The sequence below is a fragment of the Fusarium falciforme genome, chromosome 7 (genome assembly GCF_026873545.1).
Source record: "Fusarium falciforme chromosome 7, complete sequence".
NCBI lineage: Eukaryota > Fungi > Ascomycota > Sordariomycetes > Hypocreales > Nectriaceae > Fusarium > Fusarium falciforme.
In genome coordinates, this window is record NC_070550.1 from 1,531,488 (window position 1) to 1,551,423 (window position 19,936).

Genomic DNA, 19,936 nt, shown 5'->3' on the forward strand with positions numbered 1-19,936 from the left:
ATTAATATAACTTAGTTATACTTAATACCTTTGAGTATATTACTAGATATAATACCCCCTATTATTTAAGTATAGCGCGATTATTCTATCTGCTAATATAAACCTAGCATAACTGGTTTATCCCTTGGGAATATATACGATTGTTATATATATTTTTACCTTAAAAGAAAGTATTAAAAGAATTCTTTAAAATTTAATTTAAGCTTTTATAGAATAAAACTAGAGAGTTAGACTTCTTATTAAATATAAAAGCTATAATATTTTTCTTAGATTTTTAAAAAAAATGATTACTAAGCTAGTATAAAAAGAACCTATTTATACTGTATAAATTGCTATTTATTTATAAAGGGTAATTTTTAAAAATCTAAAAAAAATACTATATAGTTTTATTTTTAGTTAAATAGCTAGAAATACTTTATTTAGGTTTTTAACTATTTTATACCTAGTTTTAGAACTTAAAGGTTTTGTTATTTTTGCCTATATAGTATAGTGCGACGCATACTTGCCTGCGACGCATGCTTATTATGTATGTTAATATTTATTTTATTTTTTATTAAAAGATCTTAATTTTTATTAATCTTAGTATTTTTAGGTCCCTTAGTCTTATTAATTAATTTAATAATTCTAATAATATATTTTTAATAAATTTTAATAAGTAATTATATTTAATTTAAACTTATTAATATATTTTAGTATAATAATTAACTTAATTCTAATATTAATAATAATTATAAATATATTATTTATAATAATTATATAAGTTTCTAAGAGATAAACCAGTTATACTAAGTTTATAAGCAAGGGGTTATTAATATTATCTTAAATAAGGGTATTAGTTATATCTAATAATATATATAAATAGTATTAAATATAACTATATTATATTAATAGCTAAGGTAATTATTATATAAGAAAGTATAAATAAAGGTATTTTATATACTTTAAGGTACCTTTTAGATTGATATCCCTAGAGCTTAATCTAAGGTAAGACCAATATTATTAATACTCGGTCCTTAAACCGATAGGAGCAAAGTTTAATCCCTTCGGTCCCTAGCTTAGTTATACCATTCTACCAGGTTTCCCCGCCTAGCCTATGTCATAGCCGTGACACCTCTAAGGTTTGACTTCAGGCTAATTTGAGATCATTTGTATTTCTGATATACCGGTACGTAATACAAGTGTAGTGCTGCGGGACCAGGAAAGCTGTCAAGGGCAAGGATTATAACCATTGTGAATAACTTTACAGTCAGCGTAAATGCTATACTATTATTAGCGTCAGGCAACAAACAGCCTGCTGCCAATGACATCGGCACACTGAGTACAGGTAGAAGAGGCCGACTCTTGTAACTTCTTTAGATAAAAAGTTAATCACTCATTTTAATCTTCATGGTCTATCAGTACCTGCGAGAAAAGCCATCTTTGTTTCTATTCTTTATGGAATGCGAAGCTTCAAAAACCCGACTCCCCTCCCTTAGTATCAAACAAGGTATTCAACTCATCCAAGGAACACCCAAATCCTTGGGGAAGCGACGTGATGTCTACCAGGTCATGAGGCATCTTAGACACTGCTTCAAAGGCAGTCCCGGATTTGAAATCTGCCTTTGTGGAGGCTTTCGACAGTGAACTCGTTGGTGGCGACGAGCCGATACTCAGCACCCCTTGTCTAGACTCGCTGTCAGCCTCCTCGACCTGGCAGTCTTCCTCCTCCATCCTTTCGAGGCTCCAGAGTATGCCCTCTCCTGGCAGTGAATACGGTTTCAGCTCATGACGACCGGGTTGAGGCTGCACAGTGTGGTCAATAGGTTTTAAGACAGCCCATTCCATAACGCTCCTTGCGTGGTTGGTTGGCTCGTAGCCGTCGGCCAAGGTCTTGATCACCTCCATGCATCGTCTAAAACCGTCGCGGGCCATCTGTTTATCTGCTAAAATGTCACCCTTGAGCACCTGCAAATGGACTCCTGCTGCCGCAGTGATGGCCGTTGTCGCCGAGATGGGCAACAAGCTGTCGATTCCAGCGCCGTGCGCCTCGCCGGCTAAATCAGAAATCTGCAGCGCAGCTTCCTGCACCCAAATCCTCGCATTCTCCTTATCCAGGAGTGACCTTGGATGTGTTGACATGACATAAATGCGTTCCATGGCTAGCACAAGAAACTGGTACAACATATGCAAAGCTGTGCGGCTTATGGTGATGGCGGCATCGGTTGACAAATCGTTACCCCGTATCCATCGAAGATGGCAGCATTCGGGCAGCGATTTGTGCCACATTTCCAACTCGCGCCTCAGAAAGGTAAAGGAATGCTTGCTTGGGGCTTTAGTGGCCGTCTCCAGGGCTTTGAAACCACCAAGAGTCGAGTTGCCTCTCTGCTCTGCGTGAAGGGAGACATGAATGGTCAAGTAAGCGCCCCAGCACTGGCATATAGTTACTTTTGCAGTAAACAGCGCTCCAAGGTCTCTGCGTCTCTTTTCGTCCCAGAAATAGGAGCACATTGTCTCAAACGGTATGTTGGCGGAGGCTGGTACAGGTCCGATGTCAAAGTCGGCATCTTCCAACATGGAAACCTCATAGTCTCCATCGCGTAGCCTGGGCATCTGCTTCATCTCTAAGGAAGTCAGGCGATCTTTAATAAAACACACCCACCAGATCCTGCGGCACAACTTGCGTGTCACAGGCGAAAAAACGGACTGGGAAGAGTCTTGATGGAGGCCTAGGGCGAAAGCCTGCGAGATGGCGAGATCCGTCCAATATCTCACACCTCTGTGGTCATCAGCGCCATCGTTCCACAACGACATGAGCAATAGAGCCTGTACGAGAACAAGCCGATCGGATTCATAGTCAAAGTCGTATAGCAACTGTTTTCTGGGTCAGCTTGGACGCAAATGGACCAGAGAGCTGGGAACCACCGACGCGAGCTCGCTGGAAAAGCTTCCTGCGAGCATGTTTACGAGTGTGAAAACCAGCGGCCTTTAAGTGATCCATCGAGACATGTGCGGCTCCTGCAAACAAGATGGCTTGAAGGAGAAGCAAGCTGACCTGGCCAGGCTTGGCATCGCGTGCGGTCATTGCCCCGAGGAACTGGTTCATGTCCAGAGAGGGCATGTGTGGGTACGTGAAGTTAAAGTAGGACCGAAGAAGCGCATTCTGGCAATCGACGCTCGGCAGAGTAAAGGCCCCCTTTGAGTATAGGAACGCGACGTCGTCTGCGGGTATCCGCACTGGCAATGGAGAGATGAAGGGCGGGAGTTGTGCGGATATGGTAGGTCGAACCTCGAAGTCGCCAGCCTTGTTAGATGAGGAAGAGCATGGCGTAGGCACCGGGTCGGAAGCTGGCTGCCCTTTGCCTTTGGCATTATCATCGCGTTGGGGAGACGCCTCGGGATCTTGGAGCTGCGGGTATTGGACACTGCTTGGGTAAACCCGGAAACATTCAGTGGGATGTCTTTCTGTTTCCTCTGTTCTTTTACATGGCATCCCCCCAGGTTTGTTGTCGAAAGGTCTCGATAAGAAAAGAAAAAAAAAGGGGGAGAAAAAGCAAAAAGAAAAGGCACATACCTTCTTCGGGCATCTCGCCGACTAAGGACAATACACTCAGACTGATCCCACTCGCAATTGCCACATGGCCATTTCTCGCTCACATTGCAACGGACCTTGCGTCTCCTGCACAACAGGCAAGCCAGCGGCGCCCTTCGTGTGTTTCCAGCTAAGGATTTGCGAGGCCGAGATGGCATCGAATTCATGATGCACTGCCAACATTGGACACGTCTTTCTACCTGGTAAAAAACTGAAGGTAAGATGGTTGCAGAGGTCTTGTTGCTGATGTGGGACACTTCTGTCTGGCCGCGCTTATTTATTTACTAATAAGACAAAGCGATTAATTAATAGAGAGCATTTCGCAATTCACTATCATACTCTCAACAGCCGCCCCGTTTCTATTATGGCCGCCGAAGGGCCTGCGCAAGGTTAGTCGAGCCTCTTTCGATAAGTCCGTACGTGCTCCCTTTACTAGTGAATTCATTTACTCAGCGGCGTAATAATTTCGGAAGTGTGGGTACGGCCCAAGGCGAAAGGCCGCGGCGCCAACCGGCCGGACATTTTTGAGCGACTCGGAGCAACTTATTGACCGGAGTAACTGTCTTGCCTACCTTGATATTCCGGTCCCCACGGGGGAAAAGGCGGCGCCGACCGGACATCCGTAAGAGCCTATCTCCAGAAATTAATGCGCCCGTAGACCAAAAGGGGTTGAGATGGTCCATCACGGCCCAATTGCGCCAGGGTTAGCATCCAGAGCTGTTTTGTCTCGTCTTTCTTCACTCCCGAAGCCGAGGCAAAGGCCAAGCTGAGGGCAGCGACTGTCTGCTTCATATTTGTTTATGCAGTAACCTTCAACCCTTGATCCCCTTCCTCTTACCTCACTGCAAGCCTTGTTGGTTATACCAATTGCTGTTTACCCATCACCCATCCGACTCACTCACAATGCCGAAGATCATGCAAATCCCCGCACATGACTTAGATGGGTTCCTCCATTATGTCATAGGCAAAGTCCTTCTGGTTCATTCCAATTCCCCATTTCTGCAGGCCAGCTGTTCTGTAGAACCAAAATCCCAGGCCAAGTGCACATTCTTTCATCTTTAGCGCCCATGGACCGACGTCTTTCCGAACATTGCCGTTTTCTACCGATGCGCGTCCAATAGCTTCCACTCTAGGGCGCCGTATGTCGCTGTACTTAGAAAGTACTTCACCCAAGGGTCGTTCCGGGTCCTTCAACAGGCGAGACAACAAGAATACGTCTTCCAAGGCCATCGAAGTTCCCTGTCCTGCATGAGGCGGCATGGCGTGGGCAGCATCTCCCATGACAATACATCTCTTAGTAGACCAGGAGCTTGACAAGGGCAGCCTGTAGATTGGATAAAACTTGATTGTTTCGGTTTTCTGGACGATCTCCCGTAATTGGTCTGCCCACGGGCCTTGAGAGCTTTGCAGCACCCGCTTGAGACTGTCCTTGAAGCCCTCAACTTCCATTTTACCATGAGCTTCCCAGCCAGATCGGTTATCGTCCCCTGCTGGAACTGGCACTTCAAGGGAATAGAACCAGTACAGATGGTCACCAGACGCGGTGCAGGGCATGACGCCCAGGAGACCTTCGTTTGTTAGCAAACCATGAAGGGCTGGCTCCACGGAGCTGTGTTGCTCAGACAGAGAGCTTGTTGGCAAGATGGTGAACATATTTGAAAAGCCGGTATACTCGGGTGCGAGGGATGGATTGACATGGAGCCTACGCACGGCTGAGTGAATGCCGTCGCAGCCCAAAAGAAGGTCAGCTGACGCCTGAGTGCCATCGGAGAAAGTGACATTGATTTCCGTATCGGTTTCAACAATCTTGGTGGTGTTCTTGCTGAAATGGACCGGAATGTTTTGTTTGTTGGCTTCTTGGAGCAATACGTCCATGAGATCGGTTCGAAGAGCGCGCATGAAGCCAAATCCCGTTTGTTCCCGGCTCCAACCGGCCATGTCGAGGTCTGCCAGAATTGCGCCGCGCATTGAGTGCACCTTCAACTGCGAGGCGGAGGATGCACGCAACTCCAACTGGCTCAAAAGCCCCATCCGATCCAGTAAACGCAGGCCATTAGAAGGTATGTTCACAGCACCTCCGAGCGTGGTCGGCTCTGGCCGGATTTCGTATACGGCTGTCTCGATGCCATTGCTCATCTTCAATTTCAACGCCGCGGCCAGCCCTGCCGGTCCTCCACCAATGATGATTACCTAGTGATGTTCATTAGACCGCTGTCTTGGATCGAAGAGGATCCTGTCGCCCACCTTCTTAATTGACATGTTAAAGTAGTAGTGCGGTCAAGTTAGGAAAAGCTGATGACTTCTGTTGTTGCTTGGCATATGAACAGCTGATGAAAACAAATCAAGGTCGGCTTTATAAAGAAATCAGAAATTGGAAATGGTGAGAGAAGAAAGAAGACAAGCCACGCTTCGGAGTTTGAGCAGATTCCACCCGAGTCCCCTGCTGATCAGCACAGAGGTCACCGTCGGATGATTTCCGTAGTCGGTAATCCCCCGCTCCGGAATGTGCGGTACGTATGTAATGACACATCGGCTCAGATTAACGCCGACGGTCCCTCCCACTGTCTGTCACATAAGACGACTCGGCGTTTGATCCTATCACAAGCACAATCCCTACCTTCACATCCAGTCTCAGCCCAATATGCAAGATCCGTTTCAAGTATGCTGGCACAGCGACGACAGTGACCCGATGTCCCCACGGAGCTTTCCAAAGCAGAAGAAATGGTTGATTGTGTTTCTTGTATCGCACGTTAGTTTGTGTGTGTAAGTTCTGCCTGGCTTCGAAGCGTCAAGGCAACATTTGGTTGACAATTTTGAAACTAGCACTTGCGCCAGCTCGATCTACACCTCGACATACACCCAGATACAGTCGGAATTCCACAATTCGAGAATGATACCGGTTGTAGGACTATCAGTCTTCGTGCTTGGTGTAAGCTTTGGTCCTATGTTAACTTCCCCCCTCAGTGAGTTTTACGGCCGTCGACCGGTTTACCTCGTAGCTTGGACAACATATATCATCACCCTCATTCCGCAGGCGGTCGCGAAGCATATGGCGACAGTGCTTGTTTTCCGCTTTTTATCTGGTTTCACGGGTAGTGCCTTTCTATCTGTGTCAGGAGGGACTGTAGGGGATTTGTTCTCTCAAAATGAGGTGCAAGCTCCGATGGCCATCTTTTCCGTGTCACCATTTATCGGTCCAAGCATAGGCCCTCTACTAGGAGGGTTCATCAACTATTACTTGAATTGGCGGTGGACCTACTATGTCCTGATCATCTGGTCATCTGTTCTCTGGTTGGCCATTGTCTTTCTAGTTCCCGAAACATACCGTAATCGTCATCTCAAACTGTCCCATCTAGTGTATTGATTTCTAACCGTATCAGACCCTATCCTATTGAGAAACAGGGCTCGCACGCTCTGCCAAGAGACTAATGACGACAGATGGGTCGCGCCAATCGAAACGGCAGAGAAGTCCCTCGTGCGAGCGATTGGCCAATGCTTGCTCCGACCATTGCAGCTTCTTATATTCGAACCGATGTGCTTGTGTCTTTGCGTATTTTCAGCATTACTTCTGGGAATCATCTACCTGTTTTTCGGGGCATTTCCACTTATATTTGGAACCACTTACGGCTTCAATCTGTACCAAACAGGCTTGTCCTTTTTGTGACTCATGGTTTTCATGCTGCTTGGTGTCACAACTGATCCCATTTGGTATCGCGTACGAGCCAAGCTGATCTTCAGACGTACAAGAGAAACCGGAGTTGAAGGCCTCAGCGAGCCTGAATTTCGGCTCTCACCCGCAGTCGTTGGCTCATTGTTGGTACCTGTAGGTCTTTTTCTATTTGCACGGTCAGGACAAGCATCAGTGCATTGGGTAGTGCCTATTGTTGGGTCTGGCATATTTGGCCTCGGGTATGTACCAACCGTTGAAGATTCCTTGACATGTGCGCTCTGGAAACTTCATGACAACTGCCTTGGAGCTACTTGTTGGCTGCGTCGCACGGAATTCGTCATTTCTCTGTTCGAAGCGGGATGATCCGATGATTGTTTACTGACATTTAACAGAACTGCCCTGATTTTTACTGGTATTTTCACGTTCCTGGTACGAATTCTAGGCCTAAGTAAGTACGATGATGTAGAAGGCGGCATGCTAACCAGTTTGTGGGCAGGTCGAAGCGTATCCTTTGTACAGCGCAAGCGCACTCGCGGCCAATTCCTTGGTACGCAATGTCTTCGCTGGTGAGAAACCCTACCAAACCCCTATCAGGCCCTAGAGAGAGGATTTCCTATAGTCCTTCGTAAATGGGAAAATAGATCTGTTCGTTAATTGCTACTGCTAGCTGCATTCCCATTATTTGGCAATCAAATGTATGAAGAGCTGGGGTATCGATGGGCATCGTCCCTTTTAGCCCTTATTGCAATAGTAATGGCGCCGTTTCCATACCTCTTTTTTAGATACGGTGGGAAGATTCGAGGGAGAAGTAAACTAGCTGGATAATACTGTACCGGTAGCATAAAATGGAATCCTCTTGTGCTGAGCCGGCATTGCCGTCGTCGTCGTCGTCGTCACGGTCGCTGGCACCCAATCAGGTGCCAGAACTTGAATTTCCGGGTTCGCACCGACCGACCCAGCAGACGCTGCTGGCTCATCACTCGTTACCTTTTCATTCCGCGTAGCTGAAAAAACTGAAAGAGGCGAACTAGCGTCGGCAGCCCTGGGAGAGGCAGGCGAAGCAGTGGACGTCATAGCAGCAGTTGCAGAAGAAGAATAGCGACCGCGCAGAACGTAACAGTCGCTCGGCCTGGGGAGATTTACAGGAGCAAGAATGTTCAATCTCTACGTCCTGCTCTATACATTATCGTAGAAAGAGACCTAGCTGGAAAAGCCCGCACAGTATATCTGCACGAAGGAGCAAGGTGAGTCAAAACTCCGGAGGATACCGGAAATATTGTCAGATTAAAAGTCGACTTTCCGTTGAATTGAGAATCGTGGACTCTAAAGCCGCGACTTCGGGTGAGGGGAGATGGCGAAATGTTACAGAAATACAGAGTACTAATGTTCAAGACGTACAATTTACACCGGGATGTTCAACTCCGTGTTGGGATTCGTGAATGCAGCCTCAACCCCGAACTACGTAACTAGTACACTTGGGGAAATTTTCCGAACGGCAGCCGAAGTTGCCCCTGCAAAAGTTTAATTTAAGCCGTTCATGTGAGTGCCGAAATTAAGTCATCTTGGTGTATGGTTGGGAGCCGGAGTCGGATGGTCTGAAGCACCGCGCCTGGACAGCCATCTCGCACTCAGTCTTCAACCCCCGTCTCAATGTAAGGTATTTTAACAGTGTACGTCCACCCATAGAAGCCTTGCCATCCTCAATTCCAAAGTTACAACAATCTTGGCTCACTCATCGACATTCTTTCACTTGGCATTGTTTCTTTCTCCTAGAAATGAGCCAATTCAACAAGGCATGGTCCCTCAACTCTGTGTTTCAGTCTCTCAGAGTCTAACATTGTATCCAAGGCCATCATTATTGGAGGTGGCCCGACCGGGCTTTCGGCGGCATTACTTTTGAAGAAAAGTAATAATCTAACACCTGTAGTCTATGACGCTTACCCCGAGCCAACCACCATCGGTGGCTCAATTGGACTCCAGCCGAATGGCCTACGAATCTTCAAGGACTTGGGCCTGTACGACGAGCTTATGGCCCGTGGGTCAAGCGGTACCAACGTCATTCTACATTCTGTAAAGGGTTCAGTAATGGGCGAGCTTGATTTCGTGTCTTGGAGCAAGAAGCAGACCGGGTGTGGGCAGTTGGAGATCAGGAGGGTTGATCTCATGGAAGTGCTCTGTGGCGCGGCTCAAAGGGCAGGGATCGAGGTTCACTACAACAAGACCCTTACGAAAATCACTGAAGGAGACCAACAAGTCATGGCGAGCTTCTCGGACGGGACGACAGATACCGCACACTTTTTGCTCGGTTGTGACGGCCTTCGGTCCAACGTTCGAAAGTCGTATGTGGACCCTCAAATTCAACCGGAATACTCGGGCATAGCAGACATCTATTCCCTTGTTCCGACATCTGATCATCAAACACCCGCTGGGCTTGACGGACAAACTCACGGAATTTTCGCAACCGATGGATTCTTTGCGCTCATGTGTTGTACAGCACAGAGAGATGTCAACTACTGGTTTTTTTCTTCTGAATTTCCTGCCTCTGTTTCAGGAGTACATGAAAACGGGACGGCCTACGATTTCAAACCCATCATACGCAATACCGCGAACTCCGGCCATGAATGGCATGAAGGGATGCGCATACGGGATTGCGTGGCCCAAGGTCCGGCTAATTTAGGGAAAGGCTTGCTAACACCCTCTGGTCATGTGAAAACGCAATATGACAGCGAAACGGCGAGTGTTGATTGTTACAAGTGATACTGTAAGTGCTACGTACTGTACACGATGAATGGACTAAACTGAGAACTTTCATCCGGCATAACCGTGGGAATAAGTTACCATTCACCCACGTCGCGCCTTCGACTATCTATCGATGTTTACGATTATGTTCTTTGCTATTGTGGCTAATGCCCTCTTCGGAGCCATCAATACATAACAATCAGTGTGTCTATTAGGGAATTCTATCACTCATCCTATTTAGTTTCCTCACAGACTAGCCCCAGAATCTCCAGCTCGATACGTGTAGGCGAATCTTGGTCAACAAAGATTTATTTAGGAACTATGGGTGTAAACGGGGGGAAATGCTGACTTGTGTCATTATGAGGCGGTCCGAGCATCCTGAAGGATTTGTCTGACAGGTATGCTGGGCGTAAGGCAGAATGCAGTTGTAATGATGCCTGCAATATCCTCCGAAGCAGGGATGCTCTACATCTACGAGCCATGCTTTCAGCTCATGGCTCTGCCCTAATATGCAGCCCATCACGATGCAGATGATCCCCACAATCCATGTTCTGGATTTTCGACGTCATGCAGCCCCATGCAGATATGGGATGATCATCGCTGTTCTATACTTCAGCTGACCAGATACCGTCATTAGCCATTTTTGACAAGGTACAAGATCTACAAGTCGTCCTGATCAGCTTTGATCCTTCCAACGTCATTTGCTCCGCTTCGTCGGCCCACACTTGGCTTGGCTGCCATCATCTCGGCCTCCCTCGGGAATAACATCAGGCAGCTAATGATGACTTCATGGGATGAAGGAATGGCCCCCAACTCTCTGGTCAATGACATAAACCTTTGGTACACCACACTTTGCCTGCCCCATCCTCCAGGATTAGCCAAAATGATCCAATAGACTACACCCGAAAGTAGAGACTATCACAACATCCTTCATACCACGCACCGCCGCGATTGGCCGGAAAAACTAGTGGTAGAAGTGAATCGTCAAGATTAATAGGCTTTTGACTAGTTGTAGTGTTCCATGTTTTGGAGAGAAAGCGAACGAACTCACTCTCCGACCCCCTCCCCCGTCTAATACATGCTCGACTTATAGTTCCATCTCGTTCGCTTCAGTCAAAATTCTCTATCTCTATCAGGAAGTAGGTACCCATTCAAGGGTCTATTTTACCCATTTCAACACATAAGAGCGAAAATACCAATGTTAATGCTTTGGCTTTATTAACATCTCACGTGTGAATTGGTTTGATGTTTTCTGTTGTGACATGAGGCTGCCACTCAAGACTCTGGCCATACCACCGTGTTCACATCAACTAAATGAAGCAGCTTTTTTCCACTTTTTGTCTTATTATACGCAGGCTATGTGTAGGTATTCAGGGTAGTTTTCCCACGTGGGTGGCACATGTACGATGATCTATCTCATCATGCATGGAATTACATTACAAGATTCGTCTTTTACTTGGCGCAGACGCGGGCGTAGACATTAACAGGGCTGGGGCAGCCGTAGACCTTCTTCATGCTGGGAGTGCTGTAGCAGCTGGCAGCATTGGGAGCACAATCAAACTTCTCACAGCCAGCACCGGGGCTGAGGATGTTGCGCTCCTTAGCGAAGGGGTTTCCCCACTCACTGGTATTGAAATTAGCATCCTGTACTGCACGGTAGTAAGCGTCTTTACTTACGTGCTGAACTCATAGTAGACATAGTCGGGCTTGGAGGTAGAGGAGTAACCGAAGAAGAGGGGGTTGGTCAGGGTTCGGGTCTTGGCAATCTTGACAGTCTATGAGTGGTGTTAGTCGCGATCCGTGTGAACAACAAATAGATGAAGCAAAGTACAGAGCCAGTAGAGCGAAGGTTCTCAGAGAATCGCTTTCCGGGCTTGACAGTGGTCAAGGGGCCGGGAGCACCGCCGTTGTAGGGGTAAGACTGGACATAGATGTCGGTAGAGCAGTCGTTGATGACAATGGCCTGGTTGGCAGCAGCAGCGCTGCCGAGGAGAGCAGTAAGAGTGGTGAAGATGGCGAACTTCATGGTGACTGATTTGATTATTGATGAGTTGAGCTTGAGAAGGTGCAGTGAGTGAATGAGTAGCTTGGTGAAAAAGATAGATGTTGGGAGACACCTGCATTTAAGCATACGAGCTCTGCATGGAACTTTTCCATATTCTACAGCGATCCACTATGACATCGACACTCGCGCTATTTATTACCTATACGAGGATGATCGGTTCGTATTCTGGAGAAGCTCCATCATGTCAGGCCATTTGCGGGGTGAGAGATCAGCCCCGGCCAAGCTGCCATGCCGAATCCGGAACGGGCGGTGATCCTTTCCGATCGTGTGCCGAGGGCATCTGCCGATTGCCCGTCGTCCGCCTGACCGACCACCCGTTGCATTGCTTCATGCATAGAGAGGCGAGACTCTTTAGTGCTGACCTTTGGCTGACTTGTTCCCCTGCCGCTTACCTGATCACATGGTTTGGGCTGTCTAGTTACGGTTAGAAAATTGCATAGTTTACAAAGTCCAGACGAAATTGGGATATGCAGGGCTAATACGGAAAGCTCGTATTGATCCCCTTGTTCTGTCTTCTCGTGACAGTTTCCCAACCTCTCCCACCGCCCGATAGTTAGCAGTTCCAATGACCTTGTCTATAATCTTCCTGCTATTGAACGGAGATTTATGTCTAATTGACTTTGCGAGCTCCCCTGGCAACATCAATAGGGCCCAGTTAACTTTGCGGCTTCAGCCGGAAGCTATCAATAGCCTCTTCCTAGTTCCATGCCATTTCGCCATTGCCGAGGCTAGGGAAGTATAATATGCGTGGGAGCAAGTCGGGACCTGAAAGTGACCAGTGACAAGATTAAAAATAGCAATTTATTATCTTGCTGGGCTGAAAGATCGGGCGGACTATTAAGAAGCATAGAAGCCGTCTGGAGTCGCTCGGCCGTTGTTGGTTCCGTGGCGCATTAATAAAAGATGTGCCTCTGACCCAGGCATGCACTGTTTTCGCTTTATTCACTATTGAATTCCAATGCGTAGACATGGGTGCTGGCTCCAGAAACCCAAATACGAACAAGACAAGGCATTCGCTTCCTCGGCAAGATTAAAGGAGTATCTTTCATGCCTTTTTCGTTTTCTAAAGCTTAGACTTCTTCTACTGCTTGCGCTTTTTGTAGTAATGGGGACTGATTCCGCGAGGGGAAAACGTGCACTACGCTCCTTTGCTGAAACTTCTTCTAGCTATGGGAAGTCGCCTGGAATCAACAAGACTGAATCTCAGAAAGAGCGGTACCAATGGGCCTGCATAAGCTTTCGCTGTCCGCATGACCAAGCGATTAGAATATTCGACCTTAGGGGGAATAGGAAATCAAGGGGTTGGCTAGCGTACTTTGGAGGCAGGGCTATTTAGATCTGCTGGTCCGTATTCTCGCGTCTCTACACGAGCAGGAGGACTACGAAAGATACCTCAGGAGGTTGTTCAATACCCTTCAAACGATATCGAACGGTCCGATAATCCTTGGATCTCCAATCAGCACTTCGCCAAGCATCACGAACAATCCTCAACTTTCGATCCCAACATTTATCATTGCGGCCTCTGCCCAGATTCACCACATCGTAGCTTCATGCCCAGGCCGATTTTCCAGCACTACTCGGGATACGAACCTTGGAGCAGGTGGGAACAGAGAGAGCGTCTACTTGGGATACATGAGTTGCAGTTCTAGATATATCGTCAGCGAGCCTGGGTTTTCTTTGACGACGTGAGGCTATTTCCCGATGTGAGATCCCATTTCCCGACGATGGAAGACCTCGATAAACAAGACCAGATCGCCAACAATAGACTGGGTCCGAGTTACGAACGAACCCGAAGAAGATCACAAAAGTGGCAAGATTCCTCCTGGGGACGAACTCTGGATAACCCGCTGTACTTGCGAGAGGATGAGGAAGAAGACATGACGCTGGAGGATAGTGAAGGACACCTCACACGGTTCTTTGAGAAGTCGGCCACTGGCAGTATCCCTTCATTCCGGACACAGCTCAATGAATGAGCGGGCCAGATCGTAATTGGGGCGTCCCTCTGTCATCTTTGAGAGGGTCCATCATAACATCCACCAATGAAAAGAGCAATGCATCATCAGGGGTTCCCTGCCAGCTGAACTCGAGCTGAATAGAGCCTGTGGCTCGGATAACGCCACATCACATCAACCCCGCTTCAGGTGATGACTTCTCAGCTTCCTCCTTTGCAACTTGCAACTTCTGCCAAGATGCGCTTGATCAACACTGAAACTTTAGATATTGAAAATTTCACTGGCCCTGAGTTTCCAAGATATGCCATTCTCTCGCACACATGGACTGATGACGAGCCAACCTTGGCGGACGCTCAAGCCGGCTTTCTAACAGCACGCTCAAGAGCCGGATGTCGAAAGGTCAAAGATTTTTGCACACTTGCACGGCAAGATGGCCTCTCGTACGCTTGGGCTGATACGTGCTGCATCGACAAGACCAGCAGCAGCGAGTTGACTGAGTCGATCAACTCCATGTTCCGATGGTACATGTCGGCCGACAACTGCTATGTCTACCTTGCCGACCTGGAGAGCGATGCTTCGTCAGACACCATGGCCTCGTGCAGGTGGTTTACAAGAGGATGGACCCTCCAGGAACTCATCGCACCGAGTAAGCTACAGTTCTACGACAAAGAATGGGGCTTGCGCGGTTCAAAGATGGATTTTGCCGATCAGCTTCTACAGATCACAAACATCCCCGACGCTGTCCTTCAAGATCGGACGTCATTACACACTATACCAGTCGGACGAAGGATGTCGTGGGCAGCGAATCGCCAGACGACACGACCAGAGGATATGGCTTATTGCCTGATGGGGATATTCGACGTCAACATGCCATTGATATATGGGGAAGGGCGGAACGCCTTTATACGACTCCAGGAGGAGATCATGAAGAGCAGCAACGATCTCAGCATATTCCTATGGCAATCAGCTCGGGGTCCAAGGTATCGCGGTATACTAGCCGAGGAGCCATCAGAGTTTGTTTCCGCTTCTCGCCTCAGGGTTGGGGTTGCCGGCATGGACAGTCCGCAGTTTACCATGACGAACAAGGGCGTTAAGATCAAGGTTAGCCTCGCAGACAGCGGCCGGGGGATCTTTGCCCTGAGCCTCAATCACGTCGACGAAAATTCGACGACAGATGAGGTTTTGGGCGTCTGGCTCAAGAGACACAGAAACGGAGCATATGCGAGGGCCTACCCCCACGTCCTCGTTATTGTATCCGAGAGCGTGTTTGGAACTCCCTCCCGCAGATATCTCAGCAAGCACATTTCACCAACCATGGCTGAAGCGGTCGACTCGGCTACAGACAATGCGTTTGTCTTTGAAGGCGACTTTCATAGTCAGTACTATCAGCATCTATCTACCACCTCTAGCGCATGGTGGGATCGGGACATGATGGCTTATCTACGGGACAATGGACTGCCATTTGTGGCTTTTCACCTATTTCGCGCAGGATGGGATAACTCGAGGCGTGATAACCGCTTCGTGCTCGCATTTGGCGTCGCTGAAGACGGGACCGCCTGGTTTTCGCTCGCAGCTGATTCATGGACACGGCCTTCAAAAGGTGCAGAACTGTTAGCTGCAGCATTAAAAGGAGATCTCAAGGCTGTCGAAGCCCTAGGGCTCGAGTTGTGGAAGGAACACAAGCAGAAGGAGATGGAGCACAAGGAGTTATGGGGCCACGAGCAACTCCCGCAGAGCCTCACTTTTATCAGGCGAGGCCCAACTATGTTGCCGACAGGTCTTTCTGAGCAGCCATACACGTTGGAGGTTTATATTGGCAGAGGTAACCTAGACGGCCACGACGTGTATCTTGTGACACTTGGTAAGAAGATGCCACGGTATCGTCGTATGGTGGAGATTGCTGCTCCTCTTGTTTTGTTTTATCTTGTGTGTAAGCTATAGGTCCAGACACCCTTCCTTCTGAGGCTAGAGCAACTTGTTTTGGATTTTGTTGCTGCATTTGCTGGTCACCCGCGTTTTAGAATTTACCTGCACTGGCTTCATCTAGGCAGACAGGGCCTGGGTAGAGGCTCAAATACAGGGAGAAGCTTGGAAATTGCTACAAACTTAGATCAAGAATGATGTCTAGGGAATTACTCATCCGAAGAGTAAATCACGTGGGACTAGATGTGTCAGGATGGCGGCCTCAAAGTTCTCCTTGGCAGTATAGGGTAGGCTAAGATGAGCTTGCTTGGCTGGTGAGTCTGAACAAGGATTCCATTCCCACGACGCTACGCACGCTCAACTAGGCAGCAGCCTCTCGATGTTCATCTTCTCACTTCAATCTTACAAGAGTCATCCTCGACACTCGATATCAACATCTTATCGAAATGCCCGCAACAAGTCATCCGCGAGGCCTAGGCAATTTGCCTTGCGAGATTCAGCTCCAGATTTGCACCCAGCTCTGTGTCGATTGCTCCGGAGGTACCAATAAGTTTGACAGATGGGCTGACAGCGATGAGAACCAACGGACGCTGCTTTCCCTGAGTCAAACATCGCGCACCTTTCATCGTCTTGCCCAACCCATCGCCTTCCACAGATTTCAACAGATCCCGACGAATTGGTCCACAAATGCCTTTGTCAAGTTTGCTCGAACGCTCATTGATCGACCTGATCTTGCTGGACAGGTAAAGGAGCTATGCCAGCACCGCTATGAGGTTGGCGGTTGGTCTACCCAGCAGGAATTCAACATGCTCAAAGCTGCTGCGGATCGTCTCGGCATGGGAGATGAAGATGATGCAAACTTTGAAAGTGCCGAGGAGGAAGATGTATCTGCGGGCAAGTTTTGCATGGAACTTCTCATAGCTTTGCTGCCGAATCTTGAGACACTGTATCTCATGTTCGAGGACCAAGGCAATTACGAGCAGACGACGTACACTTACTTGCAACGGCGACTCGATAAGCTTGGCTCCGGCGGCACGTTGAAACATCTCCGACAAGTCATCCTAGACACTGAGGAGAACTGGGGTTTCTTCTTTTCCATCCCGGCTGTTGGGGTGCTTCATCAGGTAGCACCGAACCTGGACGAACTGATTATTCGACACAACAAGGGCTTTGAGAGTATGGACGTGGCGCATAGTAATCTTGGTGCTATGTTTTCTGGACCGACTCAGTCTCTTCGCACCCTTCGACTCGATCACTGCGCTCTCTCCAACGACCCCTTATCGACATGTTTCCTGGACTTGCTCACAAGGCATGCTCCGAAACTTGAGCATTTCTCCTATCGTTCTCAATCATCCTACTTTGGAGAGGGACTGGGGACTCATCTCACGCCCAGAGAGATAATAAAATGCCTCAGACCTTTGTCAGGCACGCTCAAGTCTATTGACATCGACCTCACTAACCACTTGGATGACGACCAAGGCCGCCTTGTCACTGGAAGAAGCCTAGCCAGGTTTGAAAAGCTAGAGGACCTGAGGCTGGATGAACATGCCTTCTGTCGACATTATATCGAAGGCCCAGATGCTCCAAGAAGGACTGCAAATACCTGTCTAACGGATCTTGTCCCACCGACTCTCAAGGTACTGACGGTGAGAGTATACGACGACTGTTGCCTTTGGCCCGACTTGGAGGAACTGGTTTCATCATCTTGCTCCAAGTTTCCTGATCTCAAGAAGATGATAATCCACACCATATGGCGAATAGGTAGCACAGCTACATTCAGAGACTGTCAGGAAGCAGTTCGCGCCAAGGGTCAAGCATTCCAAGACTTTGTTGCCAATACGCATCTGGAGCTGGAAATGCACGAACACCGATATTGGTTACCAGACGTGTACTGAAGTACATTAGGTAGTACAACACAGGGTGGGCTAGGGTTATATAAATAAGTGCGCCCATGGAAGGGAAACGTGGCAGGATTCGGCAGCACATAGATGCATTATTAAGATTGCTCGCGTTCAACTGGATCAACCGAGTAAAATTATCTGCTGTTTGCATGGTATGACCATCTATTGCTTTGTAATATACTGTAGTCAAGATTCCGGTAATATGTTGTCCTTTCTTTGTGATCTAGAGATTTATCGTAAACATCTACTCTATACAAATTGCTAGCGGGCTTTCATGCACGCAAGACCATGCTTGGATGCAGCCACCGGCCTTGCCTCTCTACCAAGGCAACTTAGTTCCGTCATAGTTCTGGAAGGTGCCGCTAATGTCCCTGGTAGCCTTGTCAATGGTGCTCACCATGGCAGTCACGCTCGTCTCGACAGAGATTGCGCCAATATCGGCCAGTTTGACACCAGCCTTTGCAACAGCTCCTGCGGCAAGATCAGTCTCAACCAAGCCGGGGTGGAAGACGAAACTGGTCAGCCAGGGCTCCTCAAAGTGAAGGCGGCGGATGAACCAGTTCAGTTCCGCCTTGCTGCCACCGTATGGGCTGTGCGTGGATGGGAAAGCGGCCAATGCCTCCATGGAGCCGATGGAGCCGATAAGAGTGGAGATAGCGACAAAGATGGGGTTGCCGGTCTTGCTGGCCTGGAGGAGGTCGGCGGTAGCCTGAAAGAGGGCAATAGGGGCAACCGTGTTGACTTGATGGTGGCGGTTGATGTTGTCAATAGTGGTCTCGCGAACACGGCCACCATCTTGAGCGATGCCCGCGTTTGCGATGACGATATCCAAGGAGGAAATGCCGTGCTCGCTCTTGAGCTTTGCAACAGCAGTTGCCGCATCCTCGGGCTTTGTCGAGTCGAGCTGGATCGTGACCAGCTTAGATCCATCCGCCTTGGGCAGATCCTGGAGGGCCTTGGAAGTGGGATGCTCTGGGTTTCTCACAGCCACCACAACAGTGGTAGAGGGCTTAGCGAGGAAGGTCTTGGTGAAACCCTGACCGATGCCTCGGTTGGCACCGGTGATAAGGACAGTCGAGGAAGACATGATAAAGTGTTGTTATTGGTAGATATGTGTAGAATGAGTCGAGTTGAAGCGTGATTAATATCTTGAAGCGTGATTAATATCTTGAAGCGTGGAACAAGAGTGATATTTATCGAGTTTCCTCCTAGGTAGTAACAGCACTCGACGATATACATTCGGCCTTGGCCTCGCTGTTCAACCACGGCGATGCGGCGGACGAACCGGGGACATAGTGAACCGCCAACTCTCCGCCATATTGGGCAGGGTTTGGCGGTCGAGTCGACAAGTCAGAACGCTTTCCGGGCGAATTCAGCTCTCCGAGTCTTGATTAGCAATATGAAGCTATCTCGACACAAGTAGGCGTTGTCCGGAGTCGTGACAAAGGAATATTCTGATCACTCATCATAGCAAGTTGGACCGAGGCTTCCAGTGGGGCCAGAGGACCTCTTAAACGCCGTTACGCGTACAGAATGACAGGGGTAAAACACTAGCAAGGACCTGAGTCTGGAAAGGGGCTAGACTGACTCACTTTATCCCATCATTGGGACGAGGATGAGTGAGCAAAACTTTAATTCGCGATGTCTTGATGCCTTGTTGGCGGGCATGTCACCATAATGGATCAATCTTCATCAAAACAGCTTGGTAATGCTCCTTGTAAGACCTCGCGCGGTCGCCATCTATTGCCGACATGGTCGCTACCCTACGCTCAGTGGCAACCACAAGAATGTCTCGACACTAACGGACTTGGCTCAAGGGAGCTGCAGAGATTGGGCAACGGCAGTGCATAGAATAGTGCGTATCCAAGGGATGTCTCCTTAAGACGCCCTCAAGCTTCATCACTCGCTGCCAATGCTTCCTGCGACTGTGCAAGATATCGCGAATTTGACACGGTTACAATCACACTAGATTCCCAAGTGGGCGCACGTCATTTGAACAGGCTCCGCCGGTTGGCTTGGGTCCGTTGGAGACAACTATCGCTTGATTCGGCCAAATCGCAATCCCGATCCGGCCCAACCAGATCTGCCCTGAAAGTTCCGGACGAGGCTCGGCCGAGC

General features: G+C 48.5%; 6 protein-coding genes across 6 annotated transcripts; 2 read left to right on the plus strand and 4 right to left on the minus strand.

Moving 5' to 3' along the window:
- Positions 1-1,449: 1,449 nt before the first annotated feature.
- On the minus strand, positions 1,450-3,563 carry NCS54_00908100 (Zn(2)-C6 fungal-type domain-containing protein; the record flags this gene model as incomplete). The annotated part of the gene is made up of 3 exons (XM_053154436.1): positions 1,450-2,850; positions 2,906-3,441; positions 3,551-3,563. 3 exons carry the CDS (start codon positions 3,561-3,563, stop codon positions 1,450-1,452), a joined length of 1,950 nt encoding a protein of 649 aa, XP_053010411.1.
- Positions 3,564-4,504: 941 nt separating this feature from the next.
- On the minus strand, positions 4,505-5,704 carry NCS54_00908200 (Salicylate hydroxylase [Stemphylium lycopersici]; the record flags this gene model as incomplete). Its single annotated transcript, XM_053154437.1, has 1 exon — positions 4,505-5,704. One exon carries the CDS (start codon positions 5,702-5,704, stop codon positions 4,505-4,507), a length of 1,200 nt encoding a protein of 399 aa, XP_053010412.1.
- Positions 5,705-6,731: 1,027 nt separating this feature from the next.
- Positions 6,732-9,995, plus strand: NCS54_00908300 (FAD binding domain protein; the record flags this gene model as incomplete). The annotated part of the gene is made up of 6 exons (XM_053154438.1): positions 6,732-6,894; positions 6,949-7,043; positions 7,631-7,667; positions 7,735-7,785; positions 9,166-9,577; positions 9,965-9,995. The coding sequence occupies 6 exons, from the start codon at positions 6,732-6,734 to the stop codon at positions 9,993-9,995; spliced, it is 789 nt and encodes a 262-aa protein (XP_053010413.1).
- A 1,434-nt stretch (positions 9,996-11,429) lies between these two features.
- Positions 11,430-12,120, minus strand: NCS54_00908400 (Hypothetical protein; the record flags this gene model as incomplete). Its single annotated transcript, XM_053154439.1, has 3 exons — positions 11,809-12,120; positions 11,655-11,752; positions 11,430-11,601 (listed from the first exon to the last, which is right to left on the minus strand). Exons 1-3 carry the CDS (start codon positions 12,106-12,108, stop codon positions 11,430-11,432), a joined length of 570 nt encoding a protein of 189 aa, XP_053010414.1. The 5' UTR covers positions 12,109-12,120.
- A 2,111-nt stretch (positions 12,121-14,231) lies between these two features.
- NCS54_00908500 (HET domain-containing protein) lies at positions 14,232-15,935 on the plus strand (the record flags this gene model as incomplete). The annotated part of the gene is made up of 1 exon (XM_053154440.1): positions 14,232-15,935. One exon carries the CDS (start codon positions 14,232-14,234, stop codon positions 15,933-15,935), a length of 1,704 nt encoding a protein of 567 aa, XP_053010415.1.
- A 2,202-nt stretch (positions 15,936-18,137) lies between these two features.
- On the minus strand, positions 18,138-18,905 carry NCS54_00908600 (Hypothetical protein; the record flags this gene model as incomplete). Its single annotated transcript, XM_053154441.1, has 1 exon — positions 18,138-18,905. The coding sequence occupies one exon, from the start codon at positions 18,903-18,905 to the stop codon at positions 18,138-18,140; it is 768 nt and encodes a 255-aa protein (XP_053010416.1).
- Positions 18,906-19,936: the final 1,031 nt, after the last annotated feature.